Raw genomic sequence first — 20,964 nt, 5'->3', positions numbered from 1 at the left:
TTCTCCAGCAAAGGCTGGTGACGCAGTGTCAGTGTGGATTCAGGTAGGGCAAGGTAACGCTAGAAGAAATTAAGAGGCCCTTGGAGGATGTGTCATGGGTCATTAGGGGAAAATCCTCAGATTACGTTCAAGATTTACCCACTTTAAAGGGGTGGGTAATGCACAATAGGAGTTTCCAGGGGAACGTCAAGTTGGTCCACTTAGGAGGTGCACTCATTTTGTCTGATTTTGAGATGATTTCTAATGAAGAAATAGTCAAGAAGATGTTCATGGGCAAGTTGCTTTTTCTGGAAAGATGGTGGTCTCCAAGTGTGGGACGCTTGAGGAATGGGGTTTGTCTTAGTGAGATATGAGTGAGAATAATGTGCCTTCCAGTGCATTTATGGGATAGGGAACTCTTTATAAACTTGGGAAACACTTGCAATGGCTTCATGGTAGTTGATGAAGATACAACTTACAGTCAGACTTTGCAGTGGGCCAAAGTCCTCGTCCAAGCTAAAGATAGAAATTTGTCGAGTCTATTGAATGTGGTGGTCTATTCTTCGTGCTTTGCAATTCGGTTATGGTGGAAATCCCCATCATCAATGGAGCAAGTTGCTCCAAGGATTATCAGCAAAGAACTAGGAGTGGAAGAAATATTACATTGCTGTCATGCAGAGAGGGGTGCGTGGGCAATAAGGAGCTTTTATTCCAAAAAGAGTGGTATATATATATACACAAACAAGTACTCAATGAAATTAAGTTCTATTTAGATTTGAAAGTCAAAATAAGTTTTATTTAGATTGAAAACAAAAAAAATCAAACATCATCAAAATTGCAATATTGCTCCTTTGAAATTATTGTCTTTACCTTCAGCTGCTAATTAAATCCAAAAACATAAAGGCAACCCCATTTAAATCAGTTTTGCAGATCTACAACAAATGTTGGAAAGTATGAAATTTGTTTGTTACTTAAAACAATCATTTAGAGTTCATATAAAGATGATGACAAATGATGATGACACTCAATTTACATCAAATCTCCTTGGCAACTAAGGTTCACACAGCCCAATATTAATGATAGAGCTCAGCTGCAAATCCCAACTGGTTTTGAAAAACCTGCTAAAAGTTTCATCCTTCCCCATCCTATACTGTTGTGGAACACTGATGAATATTACATAAAGATGATCTTGGCACAAGCATCAACCCAATCTTGCTTCTCTTCTCAGTACCTGAAAGTGGGGAAAACCGAGAATGAGGAGGAAAATCGAACATGACAGAAACCACGGTGAGGATTTGCAAAGAATGAAGAGGAAACCACAACCCTAGATTATGTTGGAAGCATGAGTTCATTTATTTATTTACTCACTGCAAAACCTAACAAAATATGTCCTTCTGGTGTACTATGTAAATAGGCCGTGGCAATAAAAATTAAGAAAGAGAAATTTGGAACTTGGAAAGTAAAATCATGCTATGCTGTGACAAATGCTGGGCAGGCAGAGAGCAGAAAGAGCATTTTCGTGAACTTCAAAAGCCCATTCAAGCTTCAGAAGTTCTTCTTTTCCACAAAATTGAAGATCGTGAGGATCAGGACATAAATTAGATGAATGGACTAGCTAAAAGATCTCATATCAGAAATATATATATATATATATATATATATGTAGGGATAATTCCAAGGGGAGATAAGTGGTGGAACAAATTCAAGTTCACACCAAACAAATAGGACAATCAATCAGAACTGATAATTCCTTGTCCCAGTATGATTTTGCAACTGTTAAACACTGCAAAACCCCAAGGAACATTGTTATCAACACAGCGAGGATATGAATGCATGAAAATTAGATGAGCCACTGATTAAGTTACATTTTAAGGTTTGCACTAGCATAAGCCACTTGATAGTGAGATTATTTCGAGGTCACTGTTTTTAGAATTGGCTGTATGAAGTTTTCTTTATGGGTCCAAGGAAACCTGCCAATGGTTCCTATTTCCGGTTATATGACCCTTAACGTCATGCTAGTTTGATGGACTAGACAGAGGACATTTTGGATAAAAGATAAGTTGAATAAGCATGCTAATGCACCAAAGACAAAAGCTAGTTTATATGACTCAAGAAGTGTATGAAAAGTACCAACTGAAAAGGTTGCAGAACCTGCATGTTTTAAATGATAGTTGAGCCCACAGTAATGGTAATAATGAAATACAATATCTGGTCACTGGGCATTTGCATGCACAAACCTTTTTGCTGAACGCTGTCCTTATATCCATGCAACATATGACAAATATTTATCATCTTTTTTGTCAGAATTGAAACAGTATTACCAATCATATTAAGCTCATACACAATGTTAATGTTATGCAGAGACACACCAGCAGCATAGGGATTACTTAACAATAAAACAACCACTTTTTTCCTTTTTGTTAACAGATTGACATCAGTTTTGCTCAGAAATAATTGTGCAGAATGCTTGTATCAATTAACATGGAACATTATTAACCAAAGGAAAAGAGGAAAACTGGTTTGGAGGTGTTTAGTTCAGGTGGATCTTTGATCAAATTCAGAAGTAATAGAAAAGGAATAACACATTACAACCACTTTTTCTATTTTTGTTAATAGGCTGATAGAAGTTTTCTCAGAAATAATTGTGCAGAATGATACAGCAATTAACATGGTACATCAAAAGTCAGATCAAGCATTGAAAAGTTATTTCCTTAGAAATTTGTTTTTGTGGGTGAAGATGTACATAGAATATGTTCTGTCTTTAAATGATTTTGTAGATTGGTTGGATTCTCGCAAGAAGAGAGAGTTGCTCTTTGTGTTCTCTCTTTTTGGTTGAGCCTTTTGACACTAATTGTATATGTCAAGTATACCATTGTGCGTCATCTCTTTGATGCTTGTTTATAAAATTATATTATTTGCTAATCAAGAAAAAAAAAACATGGAACATTATTAACCAAAGGAAAAGAGGAAAATGCGGTTTGGAGGTGTTTAGTTCATGTGGATCTGTGATCAAATGTGTAAGTAACAGAAAAGGGCTAACATATGTTTACCTCTTCAGCAAATTTTATCAAAATAGTCGTCCGAGGTCGTTGTTGACCCTCCATAGGTACAAAGTGAGCTGTTACTACAGCTGGAAAACCTGCACTATCCAAAACACCCTTCAAAGAGAAAAAAATAAAAACTGTTTGTAAGAGCTTTCAATGACCAGAAGCACAGATAATTAGTAAAAACAAACATGGTACATACCCTTACAATGCCAGCAACAAATGCACCACAGTTGAATGTTCCCATGTCTTTCGGTATTGAGATAAATCTGCAAACCAAGAATAGGCTTATTGACTGGGAATTACCATAAAATACAATTCTAGCTAGTTGTAACAGGCATAATGTAAATAGTAGACAATAATGAAATCTTTACCTATTAACCAGGAGCTCTTTCTCACTGATCATGTATTCATCTTCGTGCTCAGTACCTTTCTCAAGTGAGTCAGCTACCTAATATGATATCAAATAGAAAATGATAAAGATGGCTGCATTTCATGGCATGATAAAAATTCATCAGGCCTCTTTTAACAGAAATGAAGAAGTATGGCTATCATACATAAAATTTGTATGTTTAATATGGTTCCCGTGCCACACTTGAGTCATAAAAGCTAATCACCCTCCACTATTTAGTCATTTCCAAGGTTTGGAGGGACACTGACTGACTTCCAATGCCCCAAATCTTCCAACCATATAGTTCTGGCTATTATAGAGATTCATAAACATGCTCTCTTGTATTCATATGAAGAGAACTCTCACAACAAGCAGCAATAGTTTCTTTAAATTTGTAAATTAACCTCAGCTAACTATTTAATTCAAGAAAAAGCCAAATAGTAAGTAATTGTAAGCATTAACAGATGACCAAGAGGATGGGTGTTGACAAAAATAGTTAAGCATACTCTTTCATATGCCAAACCTTTGGCCACAACTTCCATTATGGTACATCAGAAGCATTCCTTACATCAATAGGCCAAGGCAGTCCTTGAAGCCAATCACATAATGTAGCTACTAGCAACCACAATTTTTTTGTTAAAAAAAAAAAAGAAAGAAACAAAGATTTTGTTGTATCATGAATCAAAACGTAGAAAAAGGATGAGCAAAGGTGAACAAGTCAATGTACAAAAAGAGTCCCACAAAAGGGCCTAAAAATGTCAATACAAAAATCACACATTTTGAGGCATAAACTCTGAAAATAACTTATAAAAAATAAAAGTTGTGAATCTGACTTGGAAATTGAGGAGAGTGATCTTATATGAACATGAAACAGTTGGTGACAAAATTCAGAAAAAAGATCAAGGTTCAAAGAGCAAGACTAAGGCTAGAGATGAGCATAAGCTAGTAAAGAATTTGAAAAGTGTGCACAATTGTCACCAGGATACACAAGGAACATGCAAGAAGACATCAGGAAGGATAGAGTTGAGAAACAACATGAGAAAATGGCAATGGAAAATCACTTCGGCATATCAAACTTATTTTGTTCAACACTAAAATTTGATCTGTTTTTTGCCTTTCTGCTTTAAGATGGTGGAGGTCTTTTAGGGCCACTATATTCGCATCCACCAACTCATAATTGAAGTGGTTTTGATCTCATGTGTGGCCATCATTAGGTTGGGTCTGGGCTGTCTGGAGTTATGGAATTGCCCTCAACTCTCTGTTAAAAGAAGCTTTCTGGAAGCACTGGCACAGGTTTTTCTTCCTTCTGCAACTCAAACTTATTTTGTTCAATCTTAAAATTTGTTATTAAGATTCTATGATACACATATACCCTTCTTTTTTGAAGTTTATCAAGATCTAAAAAACTGTACCCTATTATTAGAAGAAGCCGATTAGCTCCTAGTGGCCAATGAATTTGCTGACTGGTTGGCTAGCATCAAGGCCAGACCAAAAAAAATAAAATCCAACTCCATAAATACATCAGATAATTTACTCACTAATAAATCCAAACTTCCCATGATCCATTTTTCCTAAGATAACCAAAATATAACTGCTGTTCAATCACCTTCTACCAGGAAGTTGCTTAAGCCCGTGAAGACTTCCAACAGAGCTAGCACCTCTTCCTCTATAGCCAATTGCACCCCAGCAAAAGCTCCAACCAAACCACACCTCCTCCATGATCTAAGAACACCCCATCATGCTCCATAGCATGCATTCACCAAAATTAATCTTCAAAGAACTCAGCAATGGAGAAACCTTCTCATTATGCTCCTCTGAGGTCATCCTAAGCTTTCAACAGGCAGCTCTTCAATCAAGTGTGTTCATGCTCAACAGGGTACATCAAAATTATGAAGAAATTGACAGCCATAAGTGAGAAACAAATAAATTAAATCCCAAACTGACTCTTAAGGGTCATCTCCCTTGAAGATCCCAATATTCCTCTTTCACCAGATCACCCATAGTAAAGCGAGTGCAACCACATGTTAAAACATCCTACTCCTAGGATTGCTATCAAACAACTAAAAACAATCACCTTATATTTGCTGGCTCTCTAGAAGGGAACCATGCTAAGCCAGAAAGTCTAAAAAGTCTACACCATAATTCATCCCTGCTGGTTAGCAATGAAATGTTTGTTTATGATGTGGTGGGGGGAATCCATCCCTGCTGGTTATTGAGGGAAAAGGTTATCAATTGTCTGCTCACTATGCAAACACATAAAAGATAGCCCAGGGCTAAGGATTCTATGTAGCTTCTTTAGCTGCTGCAAATTTTTGTTTTTTTTTTTTTAATCGATAAATTTTTTATCTCCATTGAGATTTGAACCTAGAACCTCCCACAAACTCTCCCAACCCTTTACCACCTGAGCCAGGGCTCAAGAGCTGTAATCAATTGTATTGACTCTCCAATACTAACAACAAGCCAAGAGAAGACTCTAATCTTAGCTGGAGCTTGGGATTTCAAAGCACAGGAATTTTGATGCCTTCAAATTTTTCTGCTTTTGATTCCTGGTACACCTTACATTATGATTCCAAGGTCTGGCGTATAACTGCCCACATTTCTATATGCTTGTACACTCTCCTCCGATTCATTTCAATTGCTTTCTTCCAAACCTCAGTTTATAACTGCTTACAACCTTACGTTATATATCAATCCTCAAACACTCCCATCCTTACAATCCTTTTTTGTCAAACAAACTCCAGATATAAATTTTTAAATCTAATAAATTTTCTGCATCACCGTCACTTATTATCATCAAGAGTTCTTATAACTACTATTCAGAAACGATCACTATATTGTCATTGAAAGCTATTTTAGAACTCAGATCAAATGTTCTACTTCTTACATAAAGCTTGAAAGTTTAGCTGCATCAAATGACCTTCTCACTCTAGAACTATGAGTACCTGTGCTCCTTACTTGAAACCTTTTAACACAACCATCCTATTGTAACAGAACCATAAATCCATTGATATAGAACCTCAAACTAAATTGAGAAAAAGTTTGAGCTATCAAGAAATTCAAATAGCCTCACCAAATGGTTTAATTAAGATTGGTGCCTCATGACTAAATTCACTTATGAAGGAGTATATGCTTGCTAGAGCTTTGAATTTGTCCTTTTGTGTCTTGTAGTTGGGCCTTTTGGATGACTTGGCTTCATTCGGTAGTTGGTTTTCGCTTTAAGGATATCTCACCTTTATTGTACTTTTGATTCATGAATAATCAGGTATTTTTCATTTTGAAGTTTAAAAAGAAAATGAGAAAAAGATGAAAATAGTATTCCAACTGTAATATTTCTTACATATGTACTTTCTTTGGACACTTCTGCCCTGGCCCCCAAGAAAAAGTACTTCCTATTCCTACCCCTGAACCCACAAACTGTTCATCTGAGATTATCCCATGGTCTGTAGGTCCTAACACAAGGTAGGATCCTAGCTCTTCTAAAGTGGTATCTCACCATTGGCTCGAGCTCCCCAGAAGTAGGCCTTCCTTGCCCTCCATCTAAGCACCGAGGGGGGCCTTTAAGCACCTGTTTTCCAGCCAAATATCCCAAAGGCTAAAAGCCACTTTTAAAGCTTGTGTTAAAATTACTTCTCATTCTTCCATTTTATGTGTATATCATTTTTTTCTTTCCTCTCCAACTAGTAGTGCCTTCCACTTGAATTAAATTAAAGTCTTTTCCCAAAACATTGTTTGATCTTCTTTATAAATGTTTTTAAGAGACAGAACCACAAATATTTTGACAAAAAACAGCTTACCGCTACATGATTGCTCAAAAAAGAATCCTCTTTGCACCAGAGATAACTTATCATATTCTAAAAGGAGTCTCACAAAGAAAACCTTAAAAGATGACAAACTAAGTTCACTCAGTTCCTCAGAAGAATAAATTAGCCAATGAGTGGCCTATCCCATAATCCCATGTTTACAGCCAAATAAATAGCCACACTAGCAATGCAACAAACAGCAGGCCCAAACAGTATGTAATACTTGGCAAATTTCCACTACCAAAATTTACTATTTGTTTCAGTTGAGATAATGAGAAATTAGGCCATCCAGAGTTGTTGAAAATATTCTAATCTCACATTTCAATTAGGGTACTTTCTTTTGTCCTCAAATGACTTCATACAGCTGGTTTTTGATATAAAAGAAGCTTGTAGATACAAATACAGTATCTGGTTGAGGAAAACATCTGAAAAAAATTTGCATACAATTCGTAGTAACATAAGCTGCTTTCCTAAGAGAGATCATAGAAGAAGTAAAGAAAATCTTAAGCCACCAATCAAAGAATAAGAAACAAGAAAGGAAGAAACAAAGAAACAGAGAGAAGAAGAAATCTTGCATACAATTCACAGCAACATACATTGCTTTCCTAGGAGAAATCTTAGAAGAAGAAATAAATACTCTAAAGCCCCCGATCAAAGAAAAAAAAACCAAGAAAGGAAGAAAAAAAGAAGAAGAAGAGCCCTATAGGAAGGGGAAAAAAAATCTCACTCCAAAGCTTCCTATCAAGAAAAATAAAAAAAGAAAAGTTTATAATAATAATAAAACAAGCAAACAAAGAAACATAGAATTAGAAATAGGAGCCTAATATGAGAACACCAACTCAGGCTAGCTTGAAACAATCTCCAGAATCAATAAAGAAATGAGCTCCCTTCTTTAGCTCAATAGAAAAGAGGCACCAGATAACGGTTTTGACTCCTAACAACTGAAAATTCCCTGCTCCCAAAACATCCTAACATACATTGTTGATAAAGATTTTGTTATATACAGACTCAACCTCCAATCCAACTCTCTTTTTCTTGATAAGCAAACAAAGCATCTATTACTCCCAATCCAACTCTCTAAACTTCTCAACAATCACACACCTCCATAATTTATGTCTTCTGACTGCAAACCTCCAGGGTCAATTGCCTGATAGCACTCTAATAAGGATTAGGAAGTCACTGGCACCAACCTCCAACCTTCTTAGAGTTGCAAATAGCAAACCACCTTACTAAATGGAACCTTTTGCCTGCTTTGCAACCAAACTCACACTTCTCAATCTTTGTCAATCTAAATCCCAGTCCCTTAGATCCTTTCACCCTATCCCTAATCCTGCGTCTAATCTGTAACCTTCAAACCCCAAATCTAAGATTTCCTTAAATTTCTAGAAATTTTAGCAACCAACTTAAATTTGCATCAAATTCTTAATTTTAAAAATAAGCCAATTCAACCCTATACATCTACAACCTTAAAAACCTCTTTTAACAAACCTTTTATTTGGGGGGGAGTAAAGAAAGAAAGATAGTTTAAGTAATCCTCTCATCCATCATGATTAATTGACTGGACTGTCAAGGAGAAGCATTGGACATGGTGACCATAAAATGAATGAGTTGGTAAAGGTCAACCTAGTGGGAAACTTAAAAATTTTGTTCCAAAATTCCTAACTCTGTCCCATAAGAATGCAGTAGGTTATTTTATTACTTAGTAGAGTGGCACTTCAAATTAGTTCAACCAAGTATGCATTGAACCAAACTTGAATGGTATAAGAATCTCTCCTTGGTAATGCAACTTGCCAGTCAAATTGTACTTAAGAAAATATATATTTTAATATTAACGTAATTTTTAAAATACAAATTTATTTTTTTAACAATAAAACTTTTTAATCATGCTAAAATTTAGCATTATAATTAAATTTCTCAAAAAAAAAAAAAAAGACAAAAACAAATCTCAGTTACATTAGATCAAAGTCAACAACTTAAAAAAATTTGGTATTTTGGTCCCAAGTAGGACTACACCTCAAATTGGTTGGTTCTTAATTAGTGAGTTTACTTGTTGCCAGCTAATAAATTAGCCCACATGTCTTCCCAGCAGAATACATATATAAAATAGCAGCCCCTTAATCCAGGATGTTTCCCCTCCTTTTTCCCCACATCAGGGAAAAAATCCAGCATCTTGAAGACAAGCAATGGGTAGATCTTGAATTATGAAATTTTTTTGTTTTCCTATGAATTTCAAGCAAGAAAACAAACAAAGCCTTAGGCAAAACCTAGAAAATTTTTAGATATAAAAACAACAAGCTTAAGGTTGAGGGCTTCAAAGATCTTGTTCACAGCTGGTGGCAAGGATTTGAGGTTAGGGGCAGTGCTAGTTACAGATTGGCTACTAAGATGAAGGAAATCAAACAGAAATTGAAAGTTTGGAATAGAGAAGTCTTTGGAAAGCTGGAGAGCAACAAATCCTTAGCCTTGCAGCAGGTGGAATTTTGGGATAGGGAGGAAAGTGAAAGAATTCTGACTGTGGAGGAAACAGAGCTTAAGAAAGAGGCAAAGGATAATTATAGAAAATTGGTGATTATGGAGGAAACTCATTGGAGACAGCTCTCTAGGGAAATATGGCTGAACGAGGGAGATAGAAACACGGGCTTCTTTCATCGCATGGCAAGCGCTCACCGTAGAAATAACTCTTTGGAGAGAATAAAGATCAATGGGGAGTGGCTGATAGAGGAGCAGGAAATCAGGGAAGGAATTGCTAATGCGTTTCAAAGTTTGCTTTCAGAAGATATGGGGTGGAAGGCGGACATAGGGAATCTTCAGTTTGATCAGATCAGCCTTCAAGAGGCTGAGAACTTGGAGAGGCCCTTTACAGATGATGAAATCCATGTGGCTTTGATGGAGATGAATGGGGATAAAGCCCCCAGTCCGGACGGCTTTACTATGGCATTTTGGCAAAGTTGTTGGGAGTTCATTAAAGAGGAGATTTTAGAAATGTTCAAAGACTTCTACGATCACAGCTCTTTCCTCAAGAGTCTCAACAATACTTTCTTGGTGTTGATCCCCAAGAAAAGTGGGGCTGAGGATCTTAGAGACTTCAGACCTATTAGTCTCTTGGGGGGGCTTTACAAGTTATTGGCTAAAGTGCTAGCTAATAGACTGAAGAAAATAGTTGGTAAGGTGGTTTCCATTTCTCGGAATGCCTTTGTGAAGGGAAGACAAATTCTTGACGCCTCTTTAATTGCAAATGAAGTGATAGACACGTGGCAGAAACAAAAAGAAAAGGGCATTATATGCAAATTGGATATAGAGAAAGCCTATGACAGCATCAATTGGAAGTTCTTGTTGAAGGTGTTGCAAAAGATGGGCTTTGAGTCTAAGTGGGTGGGGTGGATGTAGAGTTGCCTATCCTCAGCTAAATTTTCAGTGTTGGTTAATGGAGTGCCTGCAGGTTTCTTCCCTAGCACTAAAGGCCTTAGACAAGGGGATCCTTTGTCTCCTTACCTCTTCATTATGGGGATGGAAATGCTAGATGTTCTTATCAGGAGAGCTGTGGAGGGGGGGTTTTTATCAGGATGCAACATAAGGGGTGGAAGTGGCCCCCCTTTGAACATCTCTCACTTGTTTTTTGCTGACGACACAATTATATTCTGTGAGGCCAGAAAGGATCATCTAACTCACTTAAGTTGGATTTTATTTTGGTTTGAAGCGGCTTCAAGTCTAAGGATTAATTTAGCCAAGAGTGAAATCATTCCAGTTGGAGAGGTGGTGGAGATGGAGGAGTTGGCTGTTGAGCTAGGCTACAGGGTGGGGTCTTTACCTTCTCAGTACTTGGGTCTTCCTTTAGGGGCCCCAAACAGAGCGCCTTATATATGGGATGGGGTGGAGGAGAGAGTAAGGAGGAGACTAGCTCTTTGGAAACGACAATATATTTCTAAAAGAGGAAGAGTCACCTTAATAAAAAGTACTTTGGCTAGCATGCCAATCTACCAAATGTCTATTTTCAGAATGCCCAAGGTTGTTGTTAGAAGGATTGAGAAAGTGCAAAGGGATTTTTTGTGGGGAGGGGGAAATATGGAGGGAAAAGTTCATCTGGTTAAATGGGAGGTGGTATGTACAGACAAGGATAAAGGTGGGCTAGGACTTAGGAAGCTAGCTTTGTTGAACAAAGCTTTACTTGGCAAGTGGATATGGAGGTATGTCTGTGACAAAGATAAATTGTGGAGACAAGTGATCAAGGTGAAGTATGGGCAGGAGGGTCTTGATTGGAGGCCCAAAAAGGCAAATGGGGCGGTTGGAGAAGGGGTTTGGAAGGAGATTTGGAAAGAATCAGAGTGGTGTTGGGATAACATGACATTCCGAGTAGGGAAGGGCAACATGATCAGATTTTGGACAGATGTGTGGTGCTCAGAATTTTCATTGTCTCAGTGTTTCCCTCATCTCTTTGGTATGGCTGCGCAAAGGAATTCAACGGTTGAGGAAATGTGGGATCATTATTCAGGTCAAGGAAATTGGAACCTACACTTTTTGAGGGACTTCAATGATTGAGAGTTGGAGTTGATTGGGGACTTTCTCCACATATTGAGGGGTTTCAAACCCTCCTTGGAGGAAGACTCAGTTCTATGGAGGAAAGGAAGAAGTGGTCAGTTTAGGGTCAAGGAAGCTTATAGTTTGTTGGCGAAGTTTGATGATATAGGTTTTCCTTCAAGAAGCATTTGGGTGGCAAGGCTGCCAACTAAAGTTGCTTTTTTTGCCTGGGAGGCGACATGGGGGAAGGTGCTAACTTTGGATAGACTTCAAAGAAGAGGACTTCAACTTCCAAATCGTTGCTTCTTGTGTGGTTGTGAGGAAGAAAGTGTAAATCATATCCTTATACATTGTACAGTGGTTAGAGCTTTATGGGATATTGTTTTTGGTTTAGTTGATGTGAAATGGGTTTTTCCAGAAACTGTAAAGGAGGTTTTAGCTAGTTGGAGGGGATCGTTTGTGGGAAAGAAAAGGAAAAAGATATGGGATGTCATTCCGTTGTGTATTTTTTGAACGGTGTGGAAGGAGAGGAATAGATTAACTTTTAGGGGGGGGATTTTGCACGTTCAAAAGTTAAAGAATTTTTTTGTTTGTAATTTGTGGAGTTGGGCCAAATTGTATGTAGGTGAGGAGGCGTTCTCCCTTATAGGCTTCTTAGAGTGGATAGCTTCCACTTAAAGGGAGGTGATTCTTTGTTTTTGTTTTTTGAGGCCTAAGCTGCCTTGTATACTTCCTGTATGCTTTGCGGCGTTTTGCCTTTTCTAATGCATATCCTTTACTTATCAAAAAAAAAAACAATAACCAAGTTATAGTACACAATTAATATCCTATGTAGCAGTAGCTTCCATCCTGTAATTTTTCTCAGCAATGAAGGATGAGTTATCCTTGGCAAATGATAAGATCTAATATATAGCAAATAATAAGTTTTTTATATCTGTCTATTATAAAATATAATATAAGATGAGCTTCTGTTTAGAAATATTTGCTAATTATCTTGCCTTTTGATAAACCACATACCAGCATCATAAAATGTGGGTGAAACACCAAAAAATTAATCAAGAAATACAAAAATGCAAACCACATACCAGCATCATAAAATGTGAGTGAAACACCAAAAAATTAATCAAGAAATACAAAAATGCAAACATCTACATCTTTACCAACATTCCTCTACGGCTGCTTAAGGACATAATCCTAGTAGTAGCAGCAGCAGCAGCAGCAGTAGTAGTAGTAATAGTAATAGTAATAACAATAATTAATGAATGAACGAATGAATAAGTCCCATACATTGCATATGATTAAGTGAAGCTACATAGTATAATAATATAAAGTAGTCATGGTATGGTTTCCTTCACAGAAAATTCAGAGAACAGTTTAAAGCATGCATTGATCCACCTGTCAGAGCTTCCCTAAGATTAAATGATAACTTCAGTCCACCTTTTAGACTTTTCTCCCAAGACTTATAAATTAAGTGTCACTTATAGTGATAAACAAGCAGAAACCATTCAAAAGAAAAAAGGAAAAGCAATTTAATTCACTGACTATGAGTTACTGACAAAAATTCACTTATTTTATGTACCAATACCACCACAACCCCACTCCAAAAGTTCTCCTTGAAAAGAAAAAGAAAAGAAAAGAAAAGAAAAAAAGAAAATTCTTCTTTACCTTCCCAAATAACACCTTCCATACTGTACTGTGTACAAAAGAAAGAATACCCAATAGTCGTGTCTCCCTTCTGTTTCCCTGTGGCATCAGAAAAGTAACACTTATTGCATGCTCATACATGCAAGAGATTGTCAATGTAGTTCACACTGAATTCATAGAAGCCAAAACCCACTGGAGTAGATGCATATAGAGAAAGTCCCTTAAAACTATGCACCACTAGGAATATAATTGCTGCAAAGTTAACAACACATAATTTTTATTTTTTGTTTTTATCAGAAGTTAAAATCACATAGTTAACTTCATATTATCACATTATAATTTCAAACTTCAAAGATGCCAACAGAATAATTATGTACAAGGACTATTCAAAAGAGATACAAAGAGAGTGAGTGAGAGGAAGGGAAGAGAGAGATCACACAAAATGAGTTGATAAGAAGTGTAATACTTAGTCAACCAGTTGCAAAGATATTTCCCACCCTTTTACATGGTTTGCATTGAATTAATGGAAGATGAAACCCACTGGGAAAAATGCATCAGATAGAAAGTCCCATGAAACTATAAACTGTCAGGCTTATAAGATCACATGGTCAACCTCATATTATCGCATCACAATTCCAAACCTAAAAGATGCTGACAATACAACTATGTACAAGACTGTCTAAGAGAGAGATAAAGATTGATAGGATTAGTGAGCCAGCTTGACTAGTCAACTTCAAGAGCAAAATTAAAGACTAAAGGAAGTAAAGAAAATTAAGGGTATGTAGTTTTAAGTATGATAAAGTTAAAATTGAATTTAATGTAAAAAGGAGTAAGAAATTTAATATAAGTTTAAAATCATGTTTTCTTATTGGTTACCACTTTCCAACTTTATTATAATTTTTATTTAATTCGACTTAAGAGTTTTTGTGTCTATAAAAAGAAAACTATTTTTCATAACCTTGAGGACCCACACTAAGTGAAAAATATTATTTTGCTTTTACTTTACCATTGTTCCTAAAATTTAAAAGACCTTTTAACAACAATCTTGAAAATGCTTTTGGCGGAAAGGTATATTGGTGGGTTGATCACATCCCCTTACCAGGGAGTTGAGGTGTTTACTACAAAGCACAAGGTGTTGTGTCGAAGATGTGAAAGAAAAGTGTAGGTGCTAGCTAAAGTAAGTCCCTTAGGAGACCATTGCATCTAGGTCATGTAAATTGGTGTATTTGTTTTTCATATTTAATGGATTTATTGAATTGAAGCTCGTGGTCTTAAACTTAAAGAGATTTCTATAGGTGGTTTCCATGTATATCTTGTGAATGGTTGATTTCTCATAGGTCTAATTATTCCAAAAGTTATTAAACTGGACTTGATTAATTGAATTGAGACTAATAAAAACTGAATTTTGGGCTTAATAAATTTGGACTGCCTATTTATTCCTTCACATTAGCTTCAATGGATCAATAATGCACTTTCAAATAAGATAGATACATTGGACTTGATTAATTGAAAATAACTGAGACTAATAACATCTGAATTTTGGGCTTAATAAATCTGGACTGCCTATTTATTCCCTCTAAGTAGCTTCCATGGACGCACTTTCAGATATCACATCAGATGAGTTGACAGGAAATGTAATACATGGTCAAACAGTAAGCAAAGTTTCTTTTCCCCTTTTAACAATGAGTAGAGATATTACAGTTCCATTACCCACTTTTTGCTCAATATCATCATAAAAAATAAATAAAAAATAAAAATAAAATACTACTCCTATGTAAAGATATTTCATTTTTTTTTTTTTGATAAGCAAGCACATATATTAACAGAAAGCTAAAAAGCCGCAAAGCATACAGGGAGTATACGAGGCGACTATGGCCTCCCAACCAAAAAACAAAACAACCCAACCCCTAATTGGAGGCTAACCACTCCAAGAAACCTATTAGGGAATTCGACTCCATACCAATGTACACTTTAGCCCAACCCCAAATATTGCACACAAACGAAGTTTTTAACTTCTGAATTGCTAACACCCCCTCCCCCCTAAAAGCTAGCTTATTCCTCTCCTTCGAAATTGTCCAAAAAATGTACAACGGAATGGACTTTCACAATTTTTTCCTTTTTTTCCCCACAAAAGAGCCCTTCCAGCTACATAGAACCTCCTTTACAGATTCTAGAAAGACCCACTGAACACCACACAACACAAGAATGATATCTCACAACCCTTTTACCACTGTACAATGAATTAAAATATGATTGATCGTTTCCTCTTCACACCCACACAAGAAGCAACGGTTAGGGAATTGCCACCCTCTTCTCTGCAGCCTATCCAAAGTGAGGACCTTCCCCCATGCAGCTTCCCAAGCAAAAAAAGCAATTTTGGTTGGAACTCTGTCCACCCAAACATTGCTATGAGGGAACTCAGCGACAATAGGACTTGCCAACATACTGTATGCTTTCTTGACTTTAAACAGCCCGTCATCTCCTTCCTTCCAAATCACCGAGTCTTCCTCCAAAGTTACTCTATACTCCCTCAATTCAACTAACAAATTGCCCACCAAATCCAACTCCCAATCATTAAAGGCCCTTAAAAACCTTAAATTTCACCCTCCTTGACCCAAATTCTAATCCCATGTTTCCTCCACTGTGACATTCCTTTGTGCAGCCATGGAAAAGAGGTCCGGGAAGCTTTGGGACAGCACTATGTAGAGATATTTCATAAAACCACTCTGCACATAATACTTGATTAAACAGTAAGTAAAGTTTCTTTTCTCTCTTTAATAAGTAGAGATATTACTCTTCCTTCATATGAACCCACTGTCACAGCTCAAAGCTACAATAAATTTTCATAACCCTCCCTCTTTCCCCCCAACAAACTATCCTGTATGGCCTATTCTACACGAAACAACACAAAAAGATTAAACAACACCATCCCAGGAACAACAACAAAAAATGTACTATTACTTTTGATTTCTTAATTATGGAAGTTAATAATGAAGATGAATCTCCAAGATACACATCAAAAAAGCAAATAAGAATTAGTTATAATTAAAATAGGATTAATATTACTTGGAATTAAATTAGGATTAACATTTGTTGGAATTAAATTAGGAGTAACCAATAATTAGAATCATAATTTGGTTACAAGATATTAGAATTAGAATCACAATGGGTTATTAGATTCTTAGAAGAATTTGGATTTCTTAGAAAAGTCTATAAATAAGGCTAATTGATGTAAACCAAAATATTGATTGATTGATTGATGATTAACAATCTTATGTTTTCTTGCATACTTTTGTAATTTTCAATAGTGAAACTCAGTTGATTTTCTTCTAAGTGAGACTCCTAGAAAGCCTTAGTGCAATAAGGTTCTATCTGTTCTTCTCTTTATCTTCTTTCCCTATATTTTATTTTATTTTATTTTTCTGCCATAAACTTTATCACACATTCCCCTCCTTAAACCCTAAAAGATAAAAACTATAGTCCACCTATTTAATTGAAAACAACCATCCTAGGGTTGTCCTGTATTGGTTAACCATGCAACTTCTGTGAAAAAATAAGATAAGAAAGGCAAAAAAGAAAGAAGATCCAAAGCGATCTTCCAAATGCGGTAGTTGGAGGACAGAAATGGGCAGCACTGGGCAGCACTGGCCTTTTCTGTTTGGGAGCTAAAAATAAGTAGTCCTGTACCGTACACTGGAGGTAAGTGAATGAGATAATAGTTTTATAATGTCCATATAATTTTTTTCCATAGGCAGTTTCATTGTAACCATACGGTTGTCTACATTATGAAATATGTTTGTTATATATAAAGACATGACCTTATTTTAGCTTGAGCATTTTCTGAAGCCAACCTAAAAAATGCAATAAGTATGACTTGTGCAATCCAATTTGACTCCCTAATTAAAAATGTATACTAGAGTGTCTGCAATGCCACATAAAGCAAGGTTCCATTTAAGGATTCAATCTGATTGTGATGCCTCTACTATGCATGAAATTTGTTCCCTATGAGAATTAAGGCTGGATAATGATTTAAAAAGAATTGTGATGTGACTGAAATAAAATTGATTCAACAGATTAACCAGTTCATGGAGAACATCTATTATGAACAAAAACAACTGGATAACTATGGCTTCTCATTTCCCCCTTACAATCAGGAAAGAAGTAGTAGAAAGTTTTGGATTAATTAATCTAATTCACATAAATAATAAACCATTCATTGTCAACAAATGATAATATACACATGTTAAAGATTTCTAATGAGAAAGCATCACACCTTATCCCTATGGCAAAGGAGTTCTAGAACTCGGGCCCCAACAGCATAGCCTGCATCCTCCAGTCTGGTCCATTCCAATAAAGTTACGGAAACATACAACAAAATTAGTGTATTAGCATTCCATATACATCATTGGTACCATGACCTGCCATTTCAAACCAATCTGCCCCTCCAGAAAAGGAAATAATAACCTAGTTGTTTTAGCAGAAAATAGTACCTGAAAGACTTTTATTTTATTATCTCAGCAGAGATCTAATCCTGAACTTGAGAATAATTTATCATTATGCACCAAAGCAGTATTTTTCTCAAGAAACTTCTTTCTCCCCACTAAATGGGGTATGTAGGAAAAAAATACACACTATATAGCAAGCAGAAACTCTAAGCTGAACTAACCAAATAAAAAAAATAAAAAATAAAAACAAAAGATAACTCTAAGCTGAACTAACAACTTAACTGTCCCATTATAAAAGTCAACAAAGGATTTTTCCCCTATTTTTAAATCACCAATTTCAATTTATCTACTGGAAGAAAAATAAAGAAATGAGGTGCAATTATTGTTCTGATTCTGAGTACATATATGCAGATGTAAAATGAAAAGAAAATCATTTGCATTTAGGATATGTGTGTGATGAAACAGAATCAGAAGATTATAAACAACATAAAGATGATCCACTACCTTCTTTCCAATTCAGCAATGTTATCAACCTGTGCTTGATTGTACTGGACAAGCTCCGAAAACAAGAAGGCAAATGCACTCAAACTCACCTGAAACCAAAATCAATTCTTAACAAAACTATACACTCCAGAACGAAATTAAAAAGGTTGAAACCATAGTAAACCTTTGTTTGATTGCTGGGAATATAAATGAAAATGAAAGTTAAAACTTAAGTTTTCCCCATTGATTTGAGCCACACTATTCCGCCGCCCCCACCCCCAACGCCAGGGACAGTCAAATTATTGAATTATGTCAATTCGTCCGATTTCCCTAAATTTTCCCAGCAGCCAACCGGAGCCTTATTTCATCAAATAGCTGAAAAAAGTGAGATCTCAAGAAAAATACGATATTTTATGAAACAACTACCATGGGATCGCCAAAAAAAGATAAAATTATCGGTATCTAAGAGGAAATGGATAGAACCAATCAAAAAACCCATGTGACACTCTCACAAAGATCCGACGCTAAATATTGGAACATGAGGTTGTAAGGGAACGGCACAAAGCAAGCCAACCAAAACTCCCCATCTCAGGTTTTGCACTGTTTAGAAACCCATAAAACAAAAGCCTCCAGACAACTAAACCTAATTGACTTAAGTTCTTGACAATTCTCAGAACCTAAACCACGTAGGAAAATACACACACAAGATTCAAAATCAAAATTTTCTTTTCTTTTCTTTCGTTGCATTTTCCTTGGCTTTCTTGGAAAACAAACAGAAGAAAATGAAGCAGTTTTTCTTTTTAAGTACCTCTTGTTTGCCCTTGCTGAGGGGCTTATCGAGTACGTTAGAATACTGCTTGATCTTCCCTACTCCGATCATCTTCTCTCGCTCTCTTCCAATCGCAGGGGAACCCAACCTGTTGAATTCAGCTCTTGAGGTGTCTACACCACTGGGATCTATTTGCAATTCAAAGCCGGGGATCATTAAGCATTTTAGTATAATTACAAATTAATTTCATGATTTTTTTTTTTTTAGGTAAATTACGTGGGCAGCACAAATTATAATGGGAGAATTACAGTAAACGGGAGAAGGGTGGGTAAATTCGATAATTCTACTTAAGGCTAGGGTAAAAGTATGATAATTCTTCCAAATGTCTTATTTTATTTAAAAGTCAAGACTATCCTTAATAGGTGAAAAGCAACGGCAAAAAAAAAAGGTCTTTTGTAACCTAGCTGCAACTTGTCGATGTTATAGAAGAAAAAAGAGAAAGAGGAAAAAGATTCAGCACTTTAAGTCGTGATTTGAAACAATCTCCACAAAGTTTTTTTTTTTTTTTTTTTGTGAATGTAGCAAAAAATCCATTAAAGGTAAGTATTTTTTTTAAATGCCAAAAATACGTCAGTTTATGTAAAAAATAAATAAATAGATAAATAATTTTAAAATTTGATTGAATGAACGAAAATTTAATAATTTTAACAATATAGATCTAAGATATTAGATTTGAAATATTGAAGGAGGTTTTGAGAAAGAAATTACATTTTTTGTGTAAAATGTTATTTAAATTTATTATTTTGAATTTTTTTATATTATTTTGGTCATATTGAAAATGTGTTTTTATTTTTAATTTATTTTCCGAGTGGGTTGTTTGATATGATTATTATTGATTTCCATTGAAAAGATTTGCACTTTAGTTTTGTTGTTGAGACTTTTGACATGGCAGAAAAAAAAAATTTATCAGTTGTTTCATGCTTATTTGGGACCACTTTGTTTGTGTATTTATGAACATATTTGGATTTTCATTGAAAACTGAAATCTTCTTTGTATGGGATCACTTTGTCTTTTATTATGAATTTGTTAAAGAGTTAAGATCACTATATTTTTGTTATGAATTTGTTACCTTTTTGTATACGTATTATTTTGGTATGATGAGTTGAATGCCTAGTAGTTTGAAGATTGTGTAAAAGAACCATTACTTCAGTTATAAAGTACAAGTACAATACAAATGCAATATATAGTAACAATGAAAAAAACATTAACATTTAGATACATTACAATATACCAAAATGACAAAATATTGAATTGTTTTTTAATGAACTGGCATTTCTAGGCTATCATGTCGTATTCCTATCATAAAGCATCCTTGCAAGCCAAAATTATAAAAAGACAACAAAAATACACTATTGTAATTTCAATACATGAAGTTGTTGATGGTAATCCAATGATGTATAAAAAATTCTATAAAATTAATTTTTTATATAAAAATATAGAAGTACAATAAAAATATAATAACATTACGATATATTACGATAAGGTAAAATTTTAAAAATTTCATATGAAATTGGGCAGTTGTGGGTTCTTTGGCATATCCCTAATATGTCTAATATACAACAAATATTGTTCTTTATGATATAAAATATGTCTCAATTGATTATAATTTTCATTTGTTTATTTTGTATTTGTTGTAAAATTTTCCTTGGTTGTAATATTGTGAAATAGATTGATTTGATTGTCGGTGAAAGAAGACGTACTTCTCAATTGGTAAATGGACTTGGGAAATTCCATTTATAGCCACCTTCATGAAGAAGGAGAGATTGTACCTAGGGAGGATAAACAAATACAATACAAAGGTGTGCAACTATAAGACATGTACATTGGACCAGGA

General features: G+C 35.4%; 1 protein-coding gene across 1 annotated transcript; it reads right to left on the bottom strand.

Moving 5' to 3' along the window:
* Positions 1-862: 862 nt before the first annotated feature.
* On the bottom strand, positions 863-19,268 carry LOC117925384 (trafficking protein particle complex subunit 5). Its single transcript, XM_034844383.1, has 8 exons — positions 19,110-19,268; positions 18,323-18,411; positions 17,647-17,710; positions 13,395-13,472; positions 3,398-3,474; positions 3,226-3,292; positions 3,030-3,137; positions 863-1,210 (listed from the first exon to the last, which is right to left on the bottom strand). The coding sequence occupies exons 1-8, from the start codon at positions 19,179-19,181 to the stop codon at positions 1,181-1,183; spliced, it is 585 nt and encodes a 194-aa protein (XP_034700274.1). The 5' UTR covers positions 19,182-19,268; the 3' UTR covers positions 863-1,180.
* Between the last annotated feature and the right edge of the window lie 1,696 nt (positions 19,269-20,964).

This window comes from Vitis riparia, chromosome 11, assembly GCF_004353265.1.
Source record: "Vitis riparia cultivar Riparia Gloire de Montpellier isolate 1030 chromosome 11, EGFV_Vit.rip_1.0, whole genome shotgun sequence".
In the NCBI taxonomy this organism is placed as follows: Eukaryota; Viridiplantae; Streptophyta; class Magnoliopsida; order Vitales; family Vitaceae; genus Vitis; species Vitis riparia.
Note: the sequence above shows the minus strand (reverse complement) of the source record. Positions and strands in the feature narration are given on the sequence as shown.

What these genes read in the sequence shown, in the direction of transcription:
- LOC117925384 (XM_034844383.1), bottom strand. Translation starts at nt 19,181, where the DNA reads ATGATCGGAGTAGGGAAGATCAAGCAGTATTCTAACGTACTCGATAAG. An exon ending in ATTGCTGAATTGGAAAGAAG is followed by an intron (nt 17,711 to 18,322) that starts GTAGTGGATCAT and finishes GGAATGGACCAG; the next exon opens with ACTGGAGGATGCAGGCTATG. An exon ending in TCCTTTGCCATAGGGATAAG is followed by an intron (nt 13,473 to 17,646) that starts GTGTGATGCTTT and finishes CTGATGCCACAG; the next exon opens with GGAAACAGAAGGGAGACACG.